The following is an 18855-nucleotide window of genomic DNA, read 5'->3' on the forward strand; positions in this document are numbered from 1 at the left end:
TCAGGCTACACTCAAGAGGAGAAAGTAGAGATAGCTCACCGTCACCTGATCCCAAACCAGCTGGAGCAGCATGGATTAACACCTCAACAGCTGCATATACCACAAGACACAACACAGGATATAATATGCAGGTACACACACTAACAAAACATATATATTGTTAAAAGGAAACTAACTTAACTTAAAGGGAAATCCTGGCGTAAAATCGTCCCAGTCTTTTTCGGCAAATAAACTCATCAAATAAGCCATTTAGATGATTTATTTTTTTCGTGTAACAACTATTAACGGAGAAATCCTCCACAGCTGCTAACAGCAGAATATGGCTAAAACACTGATTAGCTCGGGGCAGCACGGTGAAGGCATTAAAACGGCTTTTTTAACCACTAATACTCCGGGCACTCCGGCACTTTTTTCTCCAAGTGAGAAAAACATAATAGTATAATCTGTTGAGATGGCACAACAAATACTTTGTCATCATTTTGATATTTAAGGTAGCTCGATTGATTCAAGATGTCAACTTGTGCACTAAATACCATGAAAGAAAACACTCCACCTTTAAATTTCTGGAAGCTGTCCATCAGCAGCAAAATGCTGAATGATAGTGGAAAAGGATTGAATTATATAGGCACCGTAACAATTTAGCTCAACTGTGGGAAGCAAAATATCCTTCATTTTCTTGGACAAGCTAAGAGGGTAAAATATTGCTAGACCCAAATCAATATCAACAGCGGTAATGGTCAGACATCCTGCCTGTGCAGCGCCCATGTTAACATATTCAGTGCATCCACGCTCATGGATCTGTCACCTTGTGTGTGTGTGGCATTAATGCGGTAAGCTGCTTATAAACATTGACAACACACAAACTGAAATAACGTGCCAACTTACCTGCAAAGTGCAAAATATCTTTCAGATAAACAACTGCCACACAGTATACTCCGTTTTCATCGCTCTTTCTCCTTTGAGGTTTTACAGCAGGTGTTCACGAGACACAACCTGTTACCGATGCAGCGCGCCCAGGTGGGATCTGGGCTTTGGCGTTTCATCTCGTAGAGCAACATTAATGATCAATGTGCAACGTGCGCATGGGTCATCAGTCACCGTCAGTGTGTTATTTCAGGTGCGCAATTAACGCACATGCACGTGCGTCATTGGTGCGCCAGTGGTAAAATAGCACTACACCCCTGCTAATACTGCTCAAAATGAAAGCAAACCTCTGCAGTAGCATGAGAAGAGTCCCTACACAGACAACAAAGCACCAATGGGCTCCTTCTTTTGGGATTGACTTTGGTAATCCACTTGAATGGACTTTACTATGAGAGGAGCTGGTACAGGGGCCAGGAAATAAGTCTTTAAAACACTCTTTTAATAAACTCTGGCTTCACTAACTACATTGTTGGTGCTTTGTTTTCTGTGTAGGGACTCTTCTCATGCTGCTGCAGAGGTTTGCTGTTATTTTGAGCAGTATTAGTGGTTAAAAAAAACAACGTTTTAATGCCTTCATCCTGCTGTCCTGAGCTAATCAGTGTTAGCCACGTTTGACTGTTAGCAACTGTTAGTGACTCTCCTGGATTTCTCCGTTAATAGTTGTTACATGAAAGAATTCTCTCGATGGCTTATTTGATGAGTGTATTTGCCGAAAAAGACCCTGGGTTGATTTTAAGCCTGAATTTCACTTTAAGCTCAACTTAATTACAGAGGTGCAGAGCTAATTTTATGTGCGGTTGTTGTTACTAAAATTATTTTCTGAAAAAATGTACACGTGAGGACAATTTGCCCAGTTTAGTTACTGAAGGTGGTCACACTATACCATATTATGTTCTTTTAATTGAAACCAGATAATCCAGGGTTGTCACTGTTGTTGCTTTATTCATCACCTGAGATTATACAGTATGCTGTCAGAGCCAGTTCCTCTTTGGTTTAGCCTCTGGAAACAACATCATACAGTACTAGGCTTGTCGGGCAGAGGGGACCACCTATGTCCCCTCTGTGAGAGCCACCACAGATTTGTTATAGTGTTCTATGGCCAGTGAATAGGCCAGTCAGGTATCTATTCACTGTTATTCTAACTACCTCTACATAGGGCTGGGAATTGCTAAGATTTAATCGATAACAATGCTGGTATCGATTCTGCTTTCTGTTTGGGAAAAAAGGAGGGCTAAACAGGTTTTCAGCATAAATGTCTTAACATAGTGTAGATGAATAATAATAGATAAGATATATGCATAGTTGTACAGGGTCTGTTTTTATTTAGGTTTAGGTCTTAGTCAAAGAAAAAATCTGTTAGGGCTGCCTGCATAGCCCTAATATTATTAAAACAGGGTATGTACCCTTAACTACTAACTTACCCCAACTACGGCTGAGTTTTATAATAGTAAAGCAGTATAGTATAGTTTTTATAATAATATAATATTGATTGATAAAAACATTTATTTATCACATGAAACACGAAAACTTAAGGAAACCATTGGGGCCGACTATTGCATGCTAGCTGGTCAGGCAGGGGGCTTAAAACACTCCAAAGGAAAAATCTGTTGACCTCTGACCTCAAGATAACGGAATATCACTCAATACTCACTGACTGTGGAGTCTTTAGCGTTTCACTTCATCTGTTGACTAGGGATGCAACCATACACTGAGTTCATGATACGATTTCCCACTAAATGAGACTGAAGACGTATTAGGACTGAAAAAGATCCCTTTATTAAAATCTACACAATATTGGGCTGCCACAAACAACTTTTTTTCTATCGATTAATCTTAACAATTAATTTTGCTCTAACAAAATAAATTGATGGTTTCATTTAGGCTATGTTTATTTTATTTTGATAAACTGGATGTTATTGTATAACGCAACAAAAGCTAAATGTAAACACGTTTACATATTAAAATGCAAACCTGAAGGTCCTCAGTCACTCATGATTCACTACTGAGCCTGTTAACCGCCCAGACAACATTATGTTCACATCACATGTCTCTGCTCTGCTCTGTGTTCAGCGCAGAGCAGAGCCATACCATTAGTCCCTGAATTTTTAGTGTGAACTATCTTTTCACACTGTTGTTTTCAATGTTGAGTACTTCTCTGACAAGGTAACCCTTTGATCAGAGAGAACCTCCTTTAGATGACTGAGCTCAGCCTCCTTTATCTGCAACCATCTAGTGTGTTGGTCTATTTTCGTTTTTCTTCACAGAGTGGATTTGCTTCCAGTTCTGTTGTCCTCTACAGTGGTTATTGTTTCTAACACCATGGGATCTGAGCCAGTGCACATTTTACTCTAGGTCTGGCTTTGGACTTGCAATTATTTGCTGATTAATATGAGTTTGAGTATTTTTTTTTTATGCATTGCTTATCATTTAGTGAGAAAATAGTGCAACATGTAGATCACAATTTTCTGGAGCCTTATGTCCCATCAGTACATCTAAATACATTCAAGTTACAGTGAAAAGAAGCAAATTCTAACAATCGAGAAGCTGGAACCATTCCAATTATCTGTCTATATTAATAACCTAATTTAGCAATAGTGTGACTTTAATAGTATTAAGTACTGATCAAACTGTCTGGCATGTTTAAAAAGAAATCTGCAAACTAGGAGCTTTCTGGTCTGTTCAGATGGTAAGCAGTATGTTGCCTGCAGACCTAACAAATGGAGCCCGCACTCCAGTCTGGTTTGTGGCTACTATAGAAACAGCTAACAGTACACAGCTTGGTGCGCATCCTTGGGGATACTGCTGATTTATCTGGCTGGATCTCTTTTAAATCCTCAAAGAAACAGAAGCAGTCTGGGTTGTTTGGGGTCAAGACAAAGTGCAGAGGATTTAGTAGAAACCAGTTTATTTCTCTCATAATGAAGCATTAATATTCATTTCCAGTATAGCTACAGTGAAACTTCATCCCCCACATAATTGTATCCATCTGCTGATTGTTTGCATGTGCTTGTTCTTTTAGTTACACCCGTGAGGCCGGTGTGCGCTCCCTAGAGAGGAAGTTTGGGGCAATCTGCCGTGCTGTGGCTGTGAAGGTCACTGAAGCTCAAACCGTCACTAAAACAGAGGCTTCGACCCTCCAGGGCCCTACACAGCAGGAGGGTAAGAACCTGACCTCTGACTGTCTCTGTGGGCAGATCGGATTGGTTGAAAGGTAAAGGGTCAAACCCCTAGATTTTAATGAGCGTGCAGGTCTTTGTGGAGTCTAGAGATGGAATAACTTAGCATCTGTCAACTTGAATTCAGAGAGATAGCACAAACCGCAGTAACAGTAATAATAATGCACCACAAACATGGCCCAGAGCTTAGGTGACAGTAGCAGAGTAGATGTTTTTTTCCCAGTCCATGTTTATTTCTCATGTAAAGTTGAGCATTTTAACATGGGGCTTTATGGGGATTTGTGCTTTTGTGGAGCCTCAAGTGGACGATTGATGAACTGCAGTTTTTGGCACTTAATCATTGGTTTAATTTCTCAGACCTGGAGACAGATCATAGACCCAACAATTCTCCCATTGAGCACACAGTGGCAAATAAAAACCTTCCCTTTAACAGGCAGGAATGTCAGACAGACCCAGCTCTGTGAAGGACGGACATCTGTCTGCACCGGTTGGGGAGAAAGAAAGGGAGAGACAAAGAGAGAAAAGACGTTGATGAGACATGAATGATACAGACAGAGAGGAGAGAAGTTCAGAGTATCAGAAACAGGATTATCCCCTGGCAGACTAGGCCTATAGCCTAACTAAGGGCTTGTAAGCCCTAACTATAAGAGGAAAGTTTTAAGTTTACTCTTAAATATGGGGACAGTGTCTGCCTCCTGAACAGGACTTGGAAGTTGGTTCCACAGGAGAGGAGCTTGGTAACTAAAGGTTCTACCTCCCATTCTACATATAACAGCAAGGGCCAACACAGTTGCACATAATAAGGCTGGGGAGGTGTGCTGGCAAAATGCAAAAACGCCCACCCTGCTTTATTCCATATTTCAAGAAATGCAAAGGTGTAATACACCACACTGAACATAATTGCATAACTTTTAGTGAATAAGTTTTCCATGTGATATAGGAATTGGAACTTTTTAAGCTACACATGAATGCACATCTCATGGGAGATGAAGGTGATACAGCGATGCTAAAAGAGAGTGACTTTCGTGTCACGGCTTTGAGCACAAGATACCTCGCTAACCCCAGTCGAGGTTCATAGTACACCGAACTGGTTAAGTTACGTTGGTAGTTGCTAACGTTTAGTGAGCCAGCGGCAGTGTTAAAAAAGTAATGTTAGTATGTATGCTAATGTTAGTATTGTTGGCAATATCATGCTAGCTGGCCAGCTTACATTACCCAAGCTAGCATAGCTACTATTGGCTGCTATTAATAGTTGGTTTGCAACAAGGCAAAACATTTGAAAAGTGAAACTTACCAGGCTCAGTAACGTTGGTTGAACTCTGCAGCAGCATACTATTCAGGAACGCCTTGAGCCAAGCTGCGGCCTAGTTTAATGCCCCAGTGGTCTAGCAGTTACGCCGGGTCTGTTGCTGAGGCCAAAAGATAAGAGGTTATAATGTTCTGATTTTATTGAAGTATCTTCAAATTATAAAACATTTAAGGCACATTTTGTCATACTGATATAGAAAATGTTGAAACCGCTTTCAAGACAAAAGGGGAAAAAAACAGAGAAACAACTAAAAATAAAGAAAATAACAATGAGGGACTTATTCAAGAAGGGTAATCAAGTCCAATAAAGAAGTCATGTAATACAATAATTTTTTGTACAGCTTAAGTGTATTCTTCCATTCGTTGATGTGGGGCTTGACCTTAAGGCATTTGCATCTATGTATAAAATGTTTTCCAATTGTAATTAAATTGTTCAGCAAGAAGTTTAAGTTCTTCTCTATGGCTCCACTCCAACTTTAATAGACAGCCAGTTTAAAGGGTGCAATGTAATTTGTTTGGGTAACAACCAGCTTTGAAAAGATATTCCATAACATGCTCATATTCAAAGAATATATGTTCCACCATTTCAATGTCTCTCTCACAGAAACCACACAAATTATTGTGCATGTAAGAAATGGTTAGATGGATAGATATCATTTAGTATTTTAAAGGTGACCTCTTTGCCTTTATTAGGGATTGGATAAGATAAATATCGCAGTTAAACCATTTCTAATACGTATTAGAGAATAGTTTAATACCTAAAATAACTCCTTCCACACTGAGTGATCTCATTTACAAAACATGTGAATGCACCACGAGTTGTTGAGTCAGGCGTTCACATTTCCATTGCTCTTGTTGGGCACGATAACCCTGCCCACAGCCCTTGACGTTTTAGTCATGTGGCCATTTCCAGGGAAACAGACTATAATCAGCCAGATGACAGAGTTTACTCTAGCCTGTTTAGTGTAAGCAAAGAGGTTATAATATTATTAAGGCCCCATCACAAAAGTGCCAGGGGCCAAAACAGCACGATAGAACGTCGGTACTATAGCACCCCCTAATTACTTTTAGCATTTTGGAGGTGCTAATCGTGCTCTTAAGCACACAAGAAGTTGCACATGCCTCATTAGTGTCTAAACTTAATATCTCAAATGGGTCTTGCTCTTGTGTGTGTGTTAAATTGGCTCGAGGGCGCCCCCTAGAATATTTTTAAAAGTCACTGCCACCACCTTTAAATATGATCTAGGCAGATGTAAAGTATGGAGACTTAGTCCAACAGGAAATCGTCCATTTTGGATTTACTGTGGCATTTTTTTGCAGGGTAGTCAAACGTGTTGTACTTAAACAAACTACTCTCAGGCAATTAACCTGAGTGACTTCAAATCTACTAGGTTGCCTCCAAAGACCTTTGTGATGCTAAATTGCGAAGCTTTTGAGGATTCATGGACCGCCTCGATGTGGCGTGGCGGTAAATTTTGCCTAAAACTTGAAAGAGGAAGTTGTCGTAGCTCAGCTTTACTTTTTCCAATCAGCCCCAGATTTCACATGCTGGAAAACAGGCCTGAAGACATCTAAATGCTGAAATTGAGTCATAGTCATAGTGCCACCTACTGACAACAAGTCAGCTCTATGTGTCAAACTTCATTGCATTTTGAGGAGCTTGGGATTCTCTAAAACTGGCACACAGGTCAGAAGTGGCAAAAAATGCAAAGTTCTGCAGTAATTAGGCTTGGGTAGGGCCAGCGGGCTCCATAGCGCCCCAAAACGCACGCCATGGTTGGGAAACCGTTTTTTTTATGTTCGCAAAATTGGGTTGAGATCATTGCTCTCATCTTGAAGAACATGTTGACATTTTTAGAACTTTTTTGGCCTAACAAAGTCGGCCATCTTTTGTGCATTAATTTTCATTCTACAAATACATATAAAGCATATAACACTGTGCTCTAATCAGACCAATCTCTAATAATATAATTTATATATACATATATAATTATATATATTATAAATTATTTACAAAAATGTACATGCTATGATTTTATTGCCAACACTGATTGACATAAAATGGATCATTTATAATTAGTGTTGTCGATCATACTTGTGGACACTAGCACATGTTCTGGTGAGGTTAATGTCTTTCGCATACAGAGATGTATGAACCACATCTGACAGCTAACTGATTAACTTTGATACTCTGATAGTTAAAAAAGTGTGCTTGTCACAAAATACACTCGCTGGACTTAAAGTTGTACTCTATAAGAATTGAGATTCCTTGTTTATAGCGGTCTCTTCGGCAGTGAGATGTAACTGCAGCCGAGCCTGTTCGTTCAGAGCCTCCATCTTGTCACGTTCATGGATGGTCTAATGTAAACTTTACTGAAACACATTAACCTTTCTACTTCGAGTTCGTCCCCTATATGTCCCCCTTTAAAATCCATAATCGCACATGTTCCTATTACAAGCCTGACTCAGAAGTTGTAAGTTACCGATTTTCAGTTACAAGTGAAGGCAGCATAGCTGTTAGTGATGATCTGGGCTGACAGACCAACCACTGTCAGCAGTGTCACTAACATGGCGGCATATTTACATCCGGCCTGGGAATGTCTCCGCAGACACACAGATTAGAATACTCAGCAAAAGGGCAACAAGTGCTTTCATTAGTGGGTCATATGATCAAAACCATTGTTTTAACTCTTTAATAGATAGTCACCTAAAAGACAATTAAATAGATAAAAAATTTACAAAGTACAATTTATTCTTACATCCAGGGGATATTTATGTTATCTATCTCTAACCTGCAGCTCTCTTAACTCTTTGAAGAAGTTGAGCATCGTTTATAGGCGGGCTTTGTGGTGTCCGTGGGCTTGATATTTTTGGCTACATTTTCGCTCCATACGTCTGCTTATAAACAAGCCTAGGACAGTCAGCAGGAGCACTCATGTCTGTCTCACTCTGTGTGACTGTCTGTCACTATGACACCACACCCACTCTGGCTGCAGGCAGTGATGAAGCAGAGAGGAGCTGCACACAGACACGCTGCCCCACTGTCGCACAAAGTTCATAAAGTACCGATACTAATGAAACGTAAAATAGTATTGTTTCTAAAGTTTGGGCACCGCGGTTCTTTTCTCGTATCGGTTTACCGTGCAACACTATAGCCCCCCTAATTACTTTGAGCATTTGAACTCATTTTCAGTGCCCTTTTTATACTCAAAAGCACACACAACTTGGCAGACACATAAAAACCCTTAGACATGGTGAAAATAAACGGCGATTTGGTCCATGTGTTTTTAGCTGGTTCCATAGCGTCGCCTAACGTCTGAAAGGCCTTAGTTGAAACAAAGTTGCTCTGATATTCATGAAATTAGGTTCGTACATGGCTTTAATAATTTCAGACATATTTCCCATTAGCTTTCATTAGCTCCGCCCAACACTAAGTCTGCCATTTTGAATTTTGTGCAGTTTTCATGTATTTTATGCAAACTTTTTCAAACTCCTTCTTGAGAGATTATCGGATTAATTTCACATTTCCTTGGTATAATCCTCCCTCTAATGTGATGGAAAATTTTGAAGGAATAGTCGATACCTCAAATGATGATGTTATAAGGCATGTGACAACCCAACATTTTAGACACTTTACAGGTATGGAACTTTAACTCCTCCTAAAGAATTCATCAGACCCATCTCAAATGTGTCCAGCAGAATCACAAGTCCTTCACATTGCCAAATTGTGAAGCATTTGGGTTCATTTACTGCAACAGGGTTTCCAAGACGAAGTGGGCAAATTGTATGTGTGTGTGTGTGTGTGTACGTGCATCACCTCTCGCTTCTGCGCTTGACCCGAAACACAAACACCTTCGATTTTGGATGTCAACAAGATAGAAGCTTATTTCAGCGAGCCATGCAATCATCCTCAGAAAAACCAACTGGAGTGGTGGAAGTCCAGAAGGCACTGGTACAAAACCTGAGCGTTCTGGCAAAGCAGCACCTGGTGATACCTGCCACCTCTGTGCCAGCAGAACACCTGCGCTCCATAGCGAGATTGATCATTAACAGAATGAGAACCCGTCACAGAGTGGGACACTTTAGGATAAGAATGGGCCAGTGTTGAGGAGAGCTCTACTCAGGAACAATAAATAAAGACACTGTGTGAATTGAGAATTGAGATACGTTGTTTCTAGCGGCCTCTTTGGCAGTAAGATGTAACTGCAGGTGAGCCTGTTCTTCCAGAGCCTCCATCTTGTCACGCTCATGGCCACTGTGAGTGTTGACTTCTGATTCCATATTTCTGATTAACAGTAAACGCAGCATAACCGGCAGTGATGTGCTCCACCAGCAGACCAACTACTGTAAATTAGAAAATTAGCAAGTCGATTTGTGCTGCTTTGTAAAATGTGTTGCCATGTGAAGGAAGGTTTTTGTCTCTACTCTGTGCACAAGATTGCTGGATTAATACTGTATATAAATATTATTACTATTATTATTAAAGATAGTGCAACTTGTTGCTGCTCATGGGGGAATTGTTGGGTCTCTATAAATCGTGACTAAGTCATAGAGTGTGGTCTGTACCTACTCTGTATATAAAGTGTCTTGGCATAACTTTTGTTATGATTTGGCACTGTAAATCATTGATGTGAGTTGATGTTATGTGATATACTTGTCTCGCTCCCTCTCTGATGTGTGGAGGTTCCAGCATTCAGTGCGTTTATATGCACTTAAATGTGATTATTCCTCACACTCTAACTGTAACCGTTGTCCTTTTTAATCATTTATTCTTGGGACACTTCTAATGGAACCTCTCACCTAAAACCACTCTCACATGAAAGAAATGTGTGTTTAACAGATGATGCATAATGAAATAGCTGTACTTCTCTGTAGGATTCAATTCATTTCATATGTGTTCAGACAAGGTAGCGCCCCCAGAGCTGCCAATAGTGATCGACAACGTGGCCCTGAAAGACATCCTGGGACCCCCTCTGTTTGAAATGGAGGTAAGCAGAACCAACAGGATTCACAACTGCAGAAACTCTAAAAATCTGTTTATTTCCTGTAGCTGTGTGAACTTTCTTGACCGCTCTTGCAGCTCTTGAATTTAAAGCCTGTAAAGATGTCTCACAGCTCCATAACAGCTGCTGTACATTAAGTAAGAATAATGCAGCAGCTACTCAAGGTGTCATTATACAGTATAATGTGTAACACAATAGTTTGTCCCTCTTTTTTCTCATACTTTGACTTTTTCACCCCTCTTTTCTTTGTTCTCCCCCTCCACACTTCCCTCGCCCTCCCTCATACCTTTGCATCTCACTTCCCTTTCTCCCTCCTTCACTATGAGCTCATGCTGGCTTTGTGTTTCACATTCCTTTTTTCAAGATTACAAACTCTCATTGAAGCTTCTCTGTTCTATCTTCTGATTATTCCACCAACTACAGCGTAACAGATGTTTTGTGTGTTGGAAGGTATCTGAGAGGCTCACTCTGCCTGGTGTAGCCGTGGGCCTGGCCTGGACCCCCCTTGGTGGGGAGATCCTGTTTGTAGAGGCCAGTCGAATGGAGGGAGACGGTCAACTGACTTTGACTGGTCAGCTGGGAGACGTTATGAAAGAATCTGCCCATCTGGCTATCAGCTGGCTCCGAACGAATGCTAAAACCTACCAGCTCACCAACAGTAAGTTCACACGGATAAATATGTATACTGTACATGCCTTCACAGGAATACAAATGCTCTGCGGCTAGTAAGTTGTGAAAAAGGCTAACTAAATGAGCTTATACCCAAATATTTGTCTGGGTTTGAACAGTGGAGGGAAGTCCAGACCCACTTGAAGGTACAGACATCCACCTCCACTTCCCTGCTGGAGCTGTGACCAAGGATGGCCCCTCTGCAGGTGTTACCATAGTGACCTGCCTCGCCTCACTTTTTAGTGGCCGATTGGTCAGATCAGACGTTGCTATGACAGGAGAGATCACGCTTAGAGGCCTGGTGCTGCCGGTGAGTTTTCACATTTTAACACATAATAAGATGCAAAACCATCTGCAGCTTTAACAGACAGTATGGGTCTATTTTCCTCAGGTGGGCGGGATCAAGGACAAGGTACTAGCAGCCCACAGGGCAGGAGTGAAGCTCGTCATCCTCCCTAAACGCAACGAGAAGGACCTGGAGGAGCTTCCAGCTAACGTCCGAGCCGACCTCGACTTTGTCACCGCCGCAAACCTGGACGAGGTGCTGAATGCCGCCTTCGATGGGGGATTTCCAGGGTCAGCCAGCACCCACACACAACCTCAGCTGATCAGCAAGCTGTAACACTCTGATGTAATGACACACACAGTGACAATGTGAAGTGAAGGAAACGTTCCTGAATTGTCCTAGCAGAGGAGAGAGTGTGTCATCTTAGTCTGGGGAGTTTTTCCATGATATGCAGTTGCAGAAAACACCAGTCAGTGTGCACAGCTGTGATCCTGACCAGTCATGTTAGTCCTCTGTATTCCTTTGTAAGGTTCTTTGCTGTTGAGTTATTCATGTTCAAAGGCTACTTTCAAATTTTAATTCCAGCATAAAATCATCCCAGGGTCTTTTTCGCCAAATACATTCATCAAATAAGCCATTGAGACATTTTTTCCGTGAAACAACTATTAACGGAGAAATCCTAGACAGTCGCTAACAGTTGCTAACAGTAATTAATGTAATGTAATGTGGCTAACATTGATTAGGTCGAGGCAGCACTGAGAATCAGAATCAGAAATTTTCGTGAAGGCATTAAAGCGTCTAAAATAACACCAAACCTCACACATAAAACAAAGCAGCAACAACGTAGTTAGTTAAGCCAGAGTTTATTAAAAGAGAGTTTTAAAGACTTACCTACTGGCCCATGTACCAGCTCCTCTCATAGTTAAGTCCATTCAAGTGGATTACCAAAGTCAATCCCAAAGGAAGGAGCCCATTGGTGCTTTGTTTTTTGTGTAGGGACTCTTCTCATGCTACTGCAGAGGTTTGCTGTTATTTTCAGCAGTATTAGTGCTTGAAAAAGACGTTTGAATGCCTTCACCGTACTGCCCCAAGCTAATCAGTGTTAGCCACATTTGGCTGTTAGCGACTCTCCCGGATTTCTCGGAGTTGTTACACGAAAACATTGTCTTCATGGCTTATTATATGCCGAAAAAGGCCCTGGGGTGATTTTACGCCGGAATTTCCCTTTAAGAGAGTTTGGGAAGCTGTGATTCAGTGGAGCCCTGTAGGAGAATTCACTTTACATGGATAAATACTCTTATGTGACGTTATTGACCTTTCACAGCCTAGACTACAACCAGGTCACATCACTACTGAGTGTTGTCATGTTGGTGTCTTTCAGGGTTCAGTCTCATTTTTGCTAAACTGACTGGCTGCTGTTTTCTTTGATATTTGCATTATATTATTAACAGCACTGCTGGAGCCAAGCCAAGTGGACGTCAGCTTATTAATGGTGAGCACCTACAGCACCTGTTTATTTGGCCAGAAATTTGAGCTGAAAAGTAAAGGCAAAGTGATCTGAGATGGTCTGTGTATGTGATGATGGTAGCTGATGAGATGTGTTCCGATGGTCTGTTTGAATCACTGTGTTTCATCACACATGGTGATCAGGTGGAGCCTCATTTCAGCCACCTGGTTTTACTGGTTCTTTTAAATGCAGATTATAAAATGAATTAGCTGTGCAAACCTTATAACTAACAACAAAAGAGTACATTTAGTTGTATCATACTGTATGAAACAAACATTTACATTATCATAGGCAGACATGATCCATTGATTCGCCAAATGAATCCATTTGTGAAATACATACAATGCGAGTTAGCTAGCTAGCAAGCTAAAAAAGAAAAATGGGGAAAGATACTTTGAAGATTCAGGCAGACTACGTGGAAAGTGTACAAATTTGGTGTTTAAATTGAGCCAGTAATCAATAAAATGTCAAACAAAAAAGATGAATGAATGGAGATTAATTAAAAACCCCAACCCCTTAGCATGCTTGATCAAGCTATATCACACATGGTAACAGCTAGCTAGCTATATGAAGAGAACATGTTAGCAAGTTATAAAAGTGTACTTGGCTTTAGGCTACTCTCTGCTGTTTCATTGAAATCTAAAAATATAAACTCTTTTCAATCCAGTAATGTAATGATGGTCAGGCTGAGTGGCACACATGGAAGGAGCAGCGATGGCAGAGTTAGAGAGCGTACACGTCCAACATCTGAATTTTGTATTTTTCTAAAAGACAATGACCTGGCTAAGAAGTTAGCCTGTGGAGTACCTTTTCAATAACGATGAGAACTGTCTGTTCATTGTTAAAATGAAGTGAGCCACATGCTCTCATCTGGACTATACTTGTCTAATCCCACAGCATTCTTCTACTTTCCTTCAGCAGGGTTTCCTAATAAATAAATAAATAATAATTCCATTAGAAATGGTGTTCACATGTTTTTTTTTTACAAAGCTCTTGCTGCACAACACTACATCAGGACTACGGCTGGTTTTACTATAGGTAAAAAAAAAACTGTGCGTGACAGTTGACAGTGGTGGAAAGTTACTAAGTACATTTACTTAAGTTCAACTTTGATGTACTTTTTACCTGAGTACTTCCATTTTAGGTTACTTAATACTGCTGCTCAACCTAAACCCCCACCTCCGCACTTCCTGGTTGATCCAATCAGGAAGTACCAAAAACTGCTGTTCTCTGAGTGTCCACTAGGGGCAGGTTTCATAATAGAGCAGTTTCTCATTGACCCCCATGTTAAACTGGCTGTTTTCACATCATCATTAAACCTGTTTAAGGCCTGGGACAAAAAAACATTCTAGTCTGTATGTTTAGGTCATATCTCCATGACAACACTGAGGGGGGTGATTTTTTTTGTACCAGGCTAGTTTTGATTTTATTGGAGGTTAAAGTTTATGAATAATTAGGGGCGTGGTCTCTTGAGTGACAGCTAGCCTCTGGCCCTCACTTCTCCTCGAAGGTAAACGTCAGTCAGATGGACGTATCTCCCTCCCCCCAATGTCACATATATGCCCTTTTTTGGTAAGAGGAAATGAGGCAGAGTCAAAGTCTGACAAGATGGAGACTCACGTAGGTGAGGACGATTGGATCAAGTTAAGAAAACAGACCCAGACGGAGAGGCTACGTCTGGGGGAAGTGCACTTTAAGTTTCACTACTGCTTTAGCAACTTTGCAGATTCAGATAATTAATACAAAATAAAAATCGACAAATTATACATGCTTAAAAATCACTCACCTTTCGGCGAAATTCGCTGTTTTGAAAACAATATTAGGTGACCTATGTGAATCGTGTAGCTCTGATGAGAAAATCAGATTATCTAATATATATTGTAGATAAAATACTGAGCAGTGTATAAAATCATTATAATTAGCTCCACCTTTACAGCTACAGCCTTACAGTGATGAACATATTAAGGCATCACTAATTATGATTAAATAATACATCCGAAATGAGACATTCTGCATAAGGAGTACTTGTACTTTCTGTAATTTAAGAATTTAGTTGATGCTAATAAGTTTGTACTTTTACTGGTGTTCAGCTCTGAAGGCAGGATTTGTACTTGCTTTTAACGCTAATACTGCTTACCTTTACCAGGTACAAGAGCTGAACGCATCCTACAACACTGGTGTACACATGTACTGTCTTAAAGTCACAGTGGCACAAACAAAAACTTACAGCACTAATAAAGAATCATCTTAGTAATATAAAACAACACATAAAATTAAATATCATTCCCTGTAAACTCCATTTCCAGATCTTGGCTCTCAATAATATACAGTATCATTGCAGGCTTATTATTTATGAGTTTGAACTGTTCCTGTTCACCAACATATTTTGCTACTTGACTTTTAGATGTTCTCCTTTTAACTTATTTTTTAATTTAACCTTTATTTTTATATTGTTTCTATTCTGCTTTGTAGCACTTCGAGAGTGTTGAATGTAAAGTGCAATACAAATAAAATGTATTATTATTATTATTATTATTATTATTACTGAACATGTAAATAAGGTGCTGGAAAAGCATCAAAACGGAGCTTCTTCAAGTTCCTATTATTACTATGAGAGACGGGTGGTGTAGAAAACTAGTGGCACTAATGACTTTTAAATACGACACAACTGTGATTTCATAATAACCCTAGAGGCACTTGTGTCTTATTAAATACCTTTAAAAGATGCTTGAACTCTTGAGAAAGTGCTTTTTCATTCCTCCAGATGTCCTTCATTGAGTGACGTATTGAACGCACACAGGGATAAAACTGTATCAGTGTGTGTAAATGGATTTTTAGCCTGAAGCAGGGGGAAAAAGGATTTTCAACTCTGTGCCACAGATGTGACTTTTTCCTCCTGGAGCGATGTAATGTGAAACACCTGCATGTCGTGCATTTGTTCATATTCAGACAGCCATGGAAAGACGAATGGGCCCATGAAGAACACTTTGCACAGATACATTGAGAAAAGCCGGGAACATCAAAAGACTAATACGGGTACGAAAGAGATTTTCCTCACAGCGCTGCAAACATCAGCAGTCCTGTGAGAAGGGCTGAGGCTGCTTTGTGTTGCTAATTATTCAAATGATAAAAACAAAGACAATATCAAGTGTGCTGCTCACAGGTCCCCATTTGGATTTGTCTCATCATTTTAATTGATAAGTCACAAAAATAAAAAATAAATCCAACCTGCAATAACCGGGTTTGTCCACTTTGGGGCAGCATAAGGATTTAAACACAACTCATCACTTAAAGTGAAATTCCAGCTTCAAGTCATCCCATGTTTTTTCTATGACACTTACATACATTTACATACACCAAATAAGCCATTTTAACAACTATTAACGAAGAAATCTGGGAGAGTCGCTAACAGCCGGATCTGGCTAACACTGATTAGCTCGGGGCAGTACAGTGAAGGCATTCAAAGGTCTTTTTTAACCACTAATACTGCTGATAATAACAGCAAACTTCTGCAGCAGAATGAGAAGAGTCCCTACACAGACAGTGTAGTTAGTGAACCCAGAGTTTATTAAGAGTGTTTTAAAGACTTACCTACTGGCCCCTGTACCAGCTCCTCTCATAGTAAAGTTCATTCAAGTGGATTACCAAAGTCAAGTTAAGTTGATAAGTTTCACTACTGTTTTAGCAACTTTGCAGATACAGATAAATAAAATATAAATCAACAAATAAATTATTACTTCAGCTTTAAAAACACTAGATTTTACTTTTGGGTACAAAAATACGAACAGGAAATAAACACTAGTATACAGAATGGTCTACATACTAATTGACATACAGAAGTATAGCGTTTGCTGTTTTTTCTAGGTTTAGCTAGCCTAACCCTAATCACATGATAATAATATGAGGAATATGAGATGTGTAAGAAGAACATCACGATCAGAAACAGAGACTGAGGTCCACTTTCTCCTCTCCTGCCCGCTGAATGAAGCTGAACGAGCTTCCTAGAACACGTCACAGCAGCAGAGACAACATGTGATGATGAACTGATGAAAGCGTGTTAAGCAGGAGAACCCCAATTCATACATTCAGCCGCACCGTCTGTGACACTGCTGCCATATCAGAGCATTAGAACTATTCAGGTGGTATTTCATTATTGTTCAACTATAAATTGGATCATCGTTTTATTATAATTCATTTAGGCCTATCAGTACATCATTTATATATCTGCAGAAAATACACTGTGATGTTAGCAGATGAAATATATATTATTGTTGATTGTTCTGAATTGGCAACAACAGCTCTTTACCATTCATGTCAATAAAGCATCTGTGTGTCGGTCTGATTCAGAGAGAGAGAGGTCACCTACTGCTGTAACATAAGAATTTCCTCATTTGGGATCATCATCATCCATCGAGGAGCTGGTGAACATAGCGGAGCATTTAGCAGCTAAAGACTCAGATATTTGGAGCATAAATGGGTCTTAAAATACTGAACATTCATCATCAAATGTACAGAACTCCAGATGCTAATGTTTTTCTTTTTTTTCTGTTGGATATGCGCACTGCTACCACCAATCACACTTCAAAAACCAGCCATAAGAACAATCAGTAAAGCAGGATATTGGGATCACACCAGCCTCCTGTTTTTATACCTGTACTTTAAAGTTCAGTGACCTGGTTAACTCTCAAATGGCACAATTTAGGTTTAGAGCAACAAACAAACTGTTACCAGGTAATATTCAGACCCTTTTTTTGACAGAGAGGGGAGGGGGGCTATAGTTTGGGGGAAAAGTTCAATTTAAGACGCTAGCTGTTCGCACAAATTTAAAAGGTAAGTGCATTTCAATTGTTAGTGTGAAACTGTGGAATGGAATGAGCACGGAGCTAAAAAAGGTAAAGGGACGAGGGAGGGCTTTAAAAAATAAACAAACAAAAAATTGCTTTTCTGTATAAATATGGGCCATATATGGATATTTACGGTCATATATATATATATGACCGTAAATATATATAAAAAAAAATATATATATGGGCTGTTGACGTGACGTGACAATTTTACTGTCACAGTAATATAATTAGTGTTGGCATGAATTAAAATGCAGTAAATTATTAAGAATTTCTCTGCTTTACAAGGACCTATTGTCATAAAAACTGCTTTGTCATTAGATTTCCTACATTTTTGAGCCAAATCTCAAAATTGTCCTATGGTGTGACATGGTTCAAAAAATTACAATTTTTCTGTAATAAAAAGAAAAGTATAAAAATGTTGATAAATACCTCAAGCATAATGTTACAGGTGTCTAATTTAGTAAATGGAAATCATTTATTTCATCCATATATTTCTAAAAGCGTAGGAACTTAAGACCCGTTGCCACAAAGAATCACGTCCTCTGGTGTGACGCCATATCTTCAATTTAATCGGGCAATTTCACAGCCAACTTGAAGTTGAAGGACCCCTTTAAAGGTCATGTTACTGAGGACCCCAGTGAAACCTAGATGTGCACATGGTACGTTTCTGTCTCAGAACTGTTCAAATATTTGTATATATATATAAATGTTGTGTGTGTGTGTAGATGTGTTTTTATGGGTGTTTATATGTAGGCGTCATATTATATCACTTTATATATATTATAGTTTATGTATTGTATGCTATTTATAAAACTATACGTTGTATTGTATAGTTAGATTTACAAATGACACATAGTAGATAAATGATATAGATTACAGCAATTACTGAATTGTGAAAATTTAATTTTGTGTAGTTTTGTATTTTGAATTCCTTTTTTGACATGTCTGAAATAAAAAAAAACCTCATGAAATAAAAATGTGCCAGGAAACACCTGTTTGCCAACAAATTGGCCAAATCAGTGATGATTCTGATTCTGAGTTGTGTTTAGAACCTTATGCTTCCCCCAAGTGGACAAACCTGGTTATCGCAGGTTGGATTTTTCTATTTTTTGTGACTTCTCAATGAAATGATGAG

General features: G+C 39.5%; 1 protein-coding gene across 1 annotated transcript in view; it reads left to right on the forward strand.

Annotated features, from left to right (window-relative positions):
* The window catches only part of lonp2 (lon peptidase 2, peroxisomal), a 33703-nt gene extending 19876 nt beyond the window's left edge, over window positions 1-13827 (forward strand). Inside the window, exons 12-17 of the mRNA XM_083917185.1 lie at window positions 5-131; window positions 3944-4083; window positions 10311-10396; window positions 10862-11069; window positions 11200-11390; window positions 11472-13827. Of these exons, the coding sequence (XP_083773311.1) occupies window positions 5-131; window positions 3944-4083; window positions 10311-10396; window positions 10862-11069; window positions 11200-11390; window positions 11472-11702 (983 nt within the window). The 3' untranslated portion in view covers window positions 11703-13827. The remainder of the gene's footprint in view (window positions 1-4; window positions 132-3943; window positions 4084-10310; window positions 10397-10861; window positions 11070-11199; window positions 11391-11471) is intronic.
* Window positions 13828-18855: the final 5028 nt, after the last annotated feature.

This window comes from Echiichthys vipera (assembly GCF_963691815.1).
Source record: "Echiichthys vipera genome assembly, chromosome: 7".
Lineage (NCBI taxonomy): Eukaryota > Metazoa > Chordata > Actinopteri > Perciformes > Trachinidae > Echiichthys > Echiichthys vipera.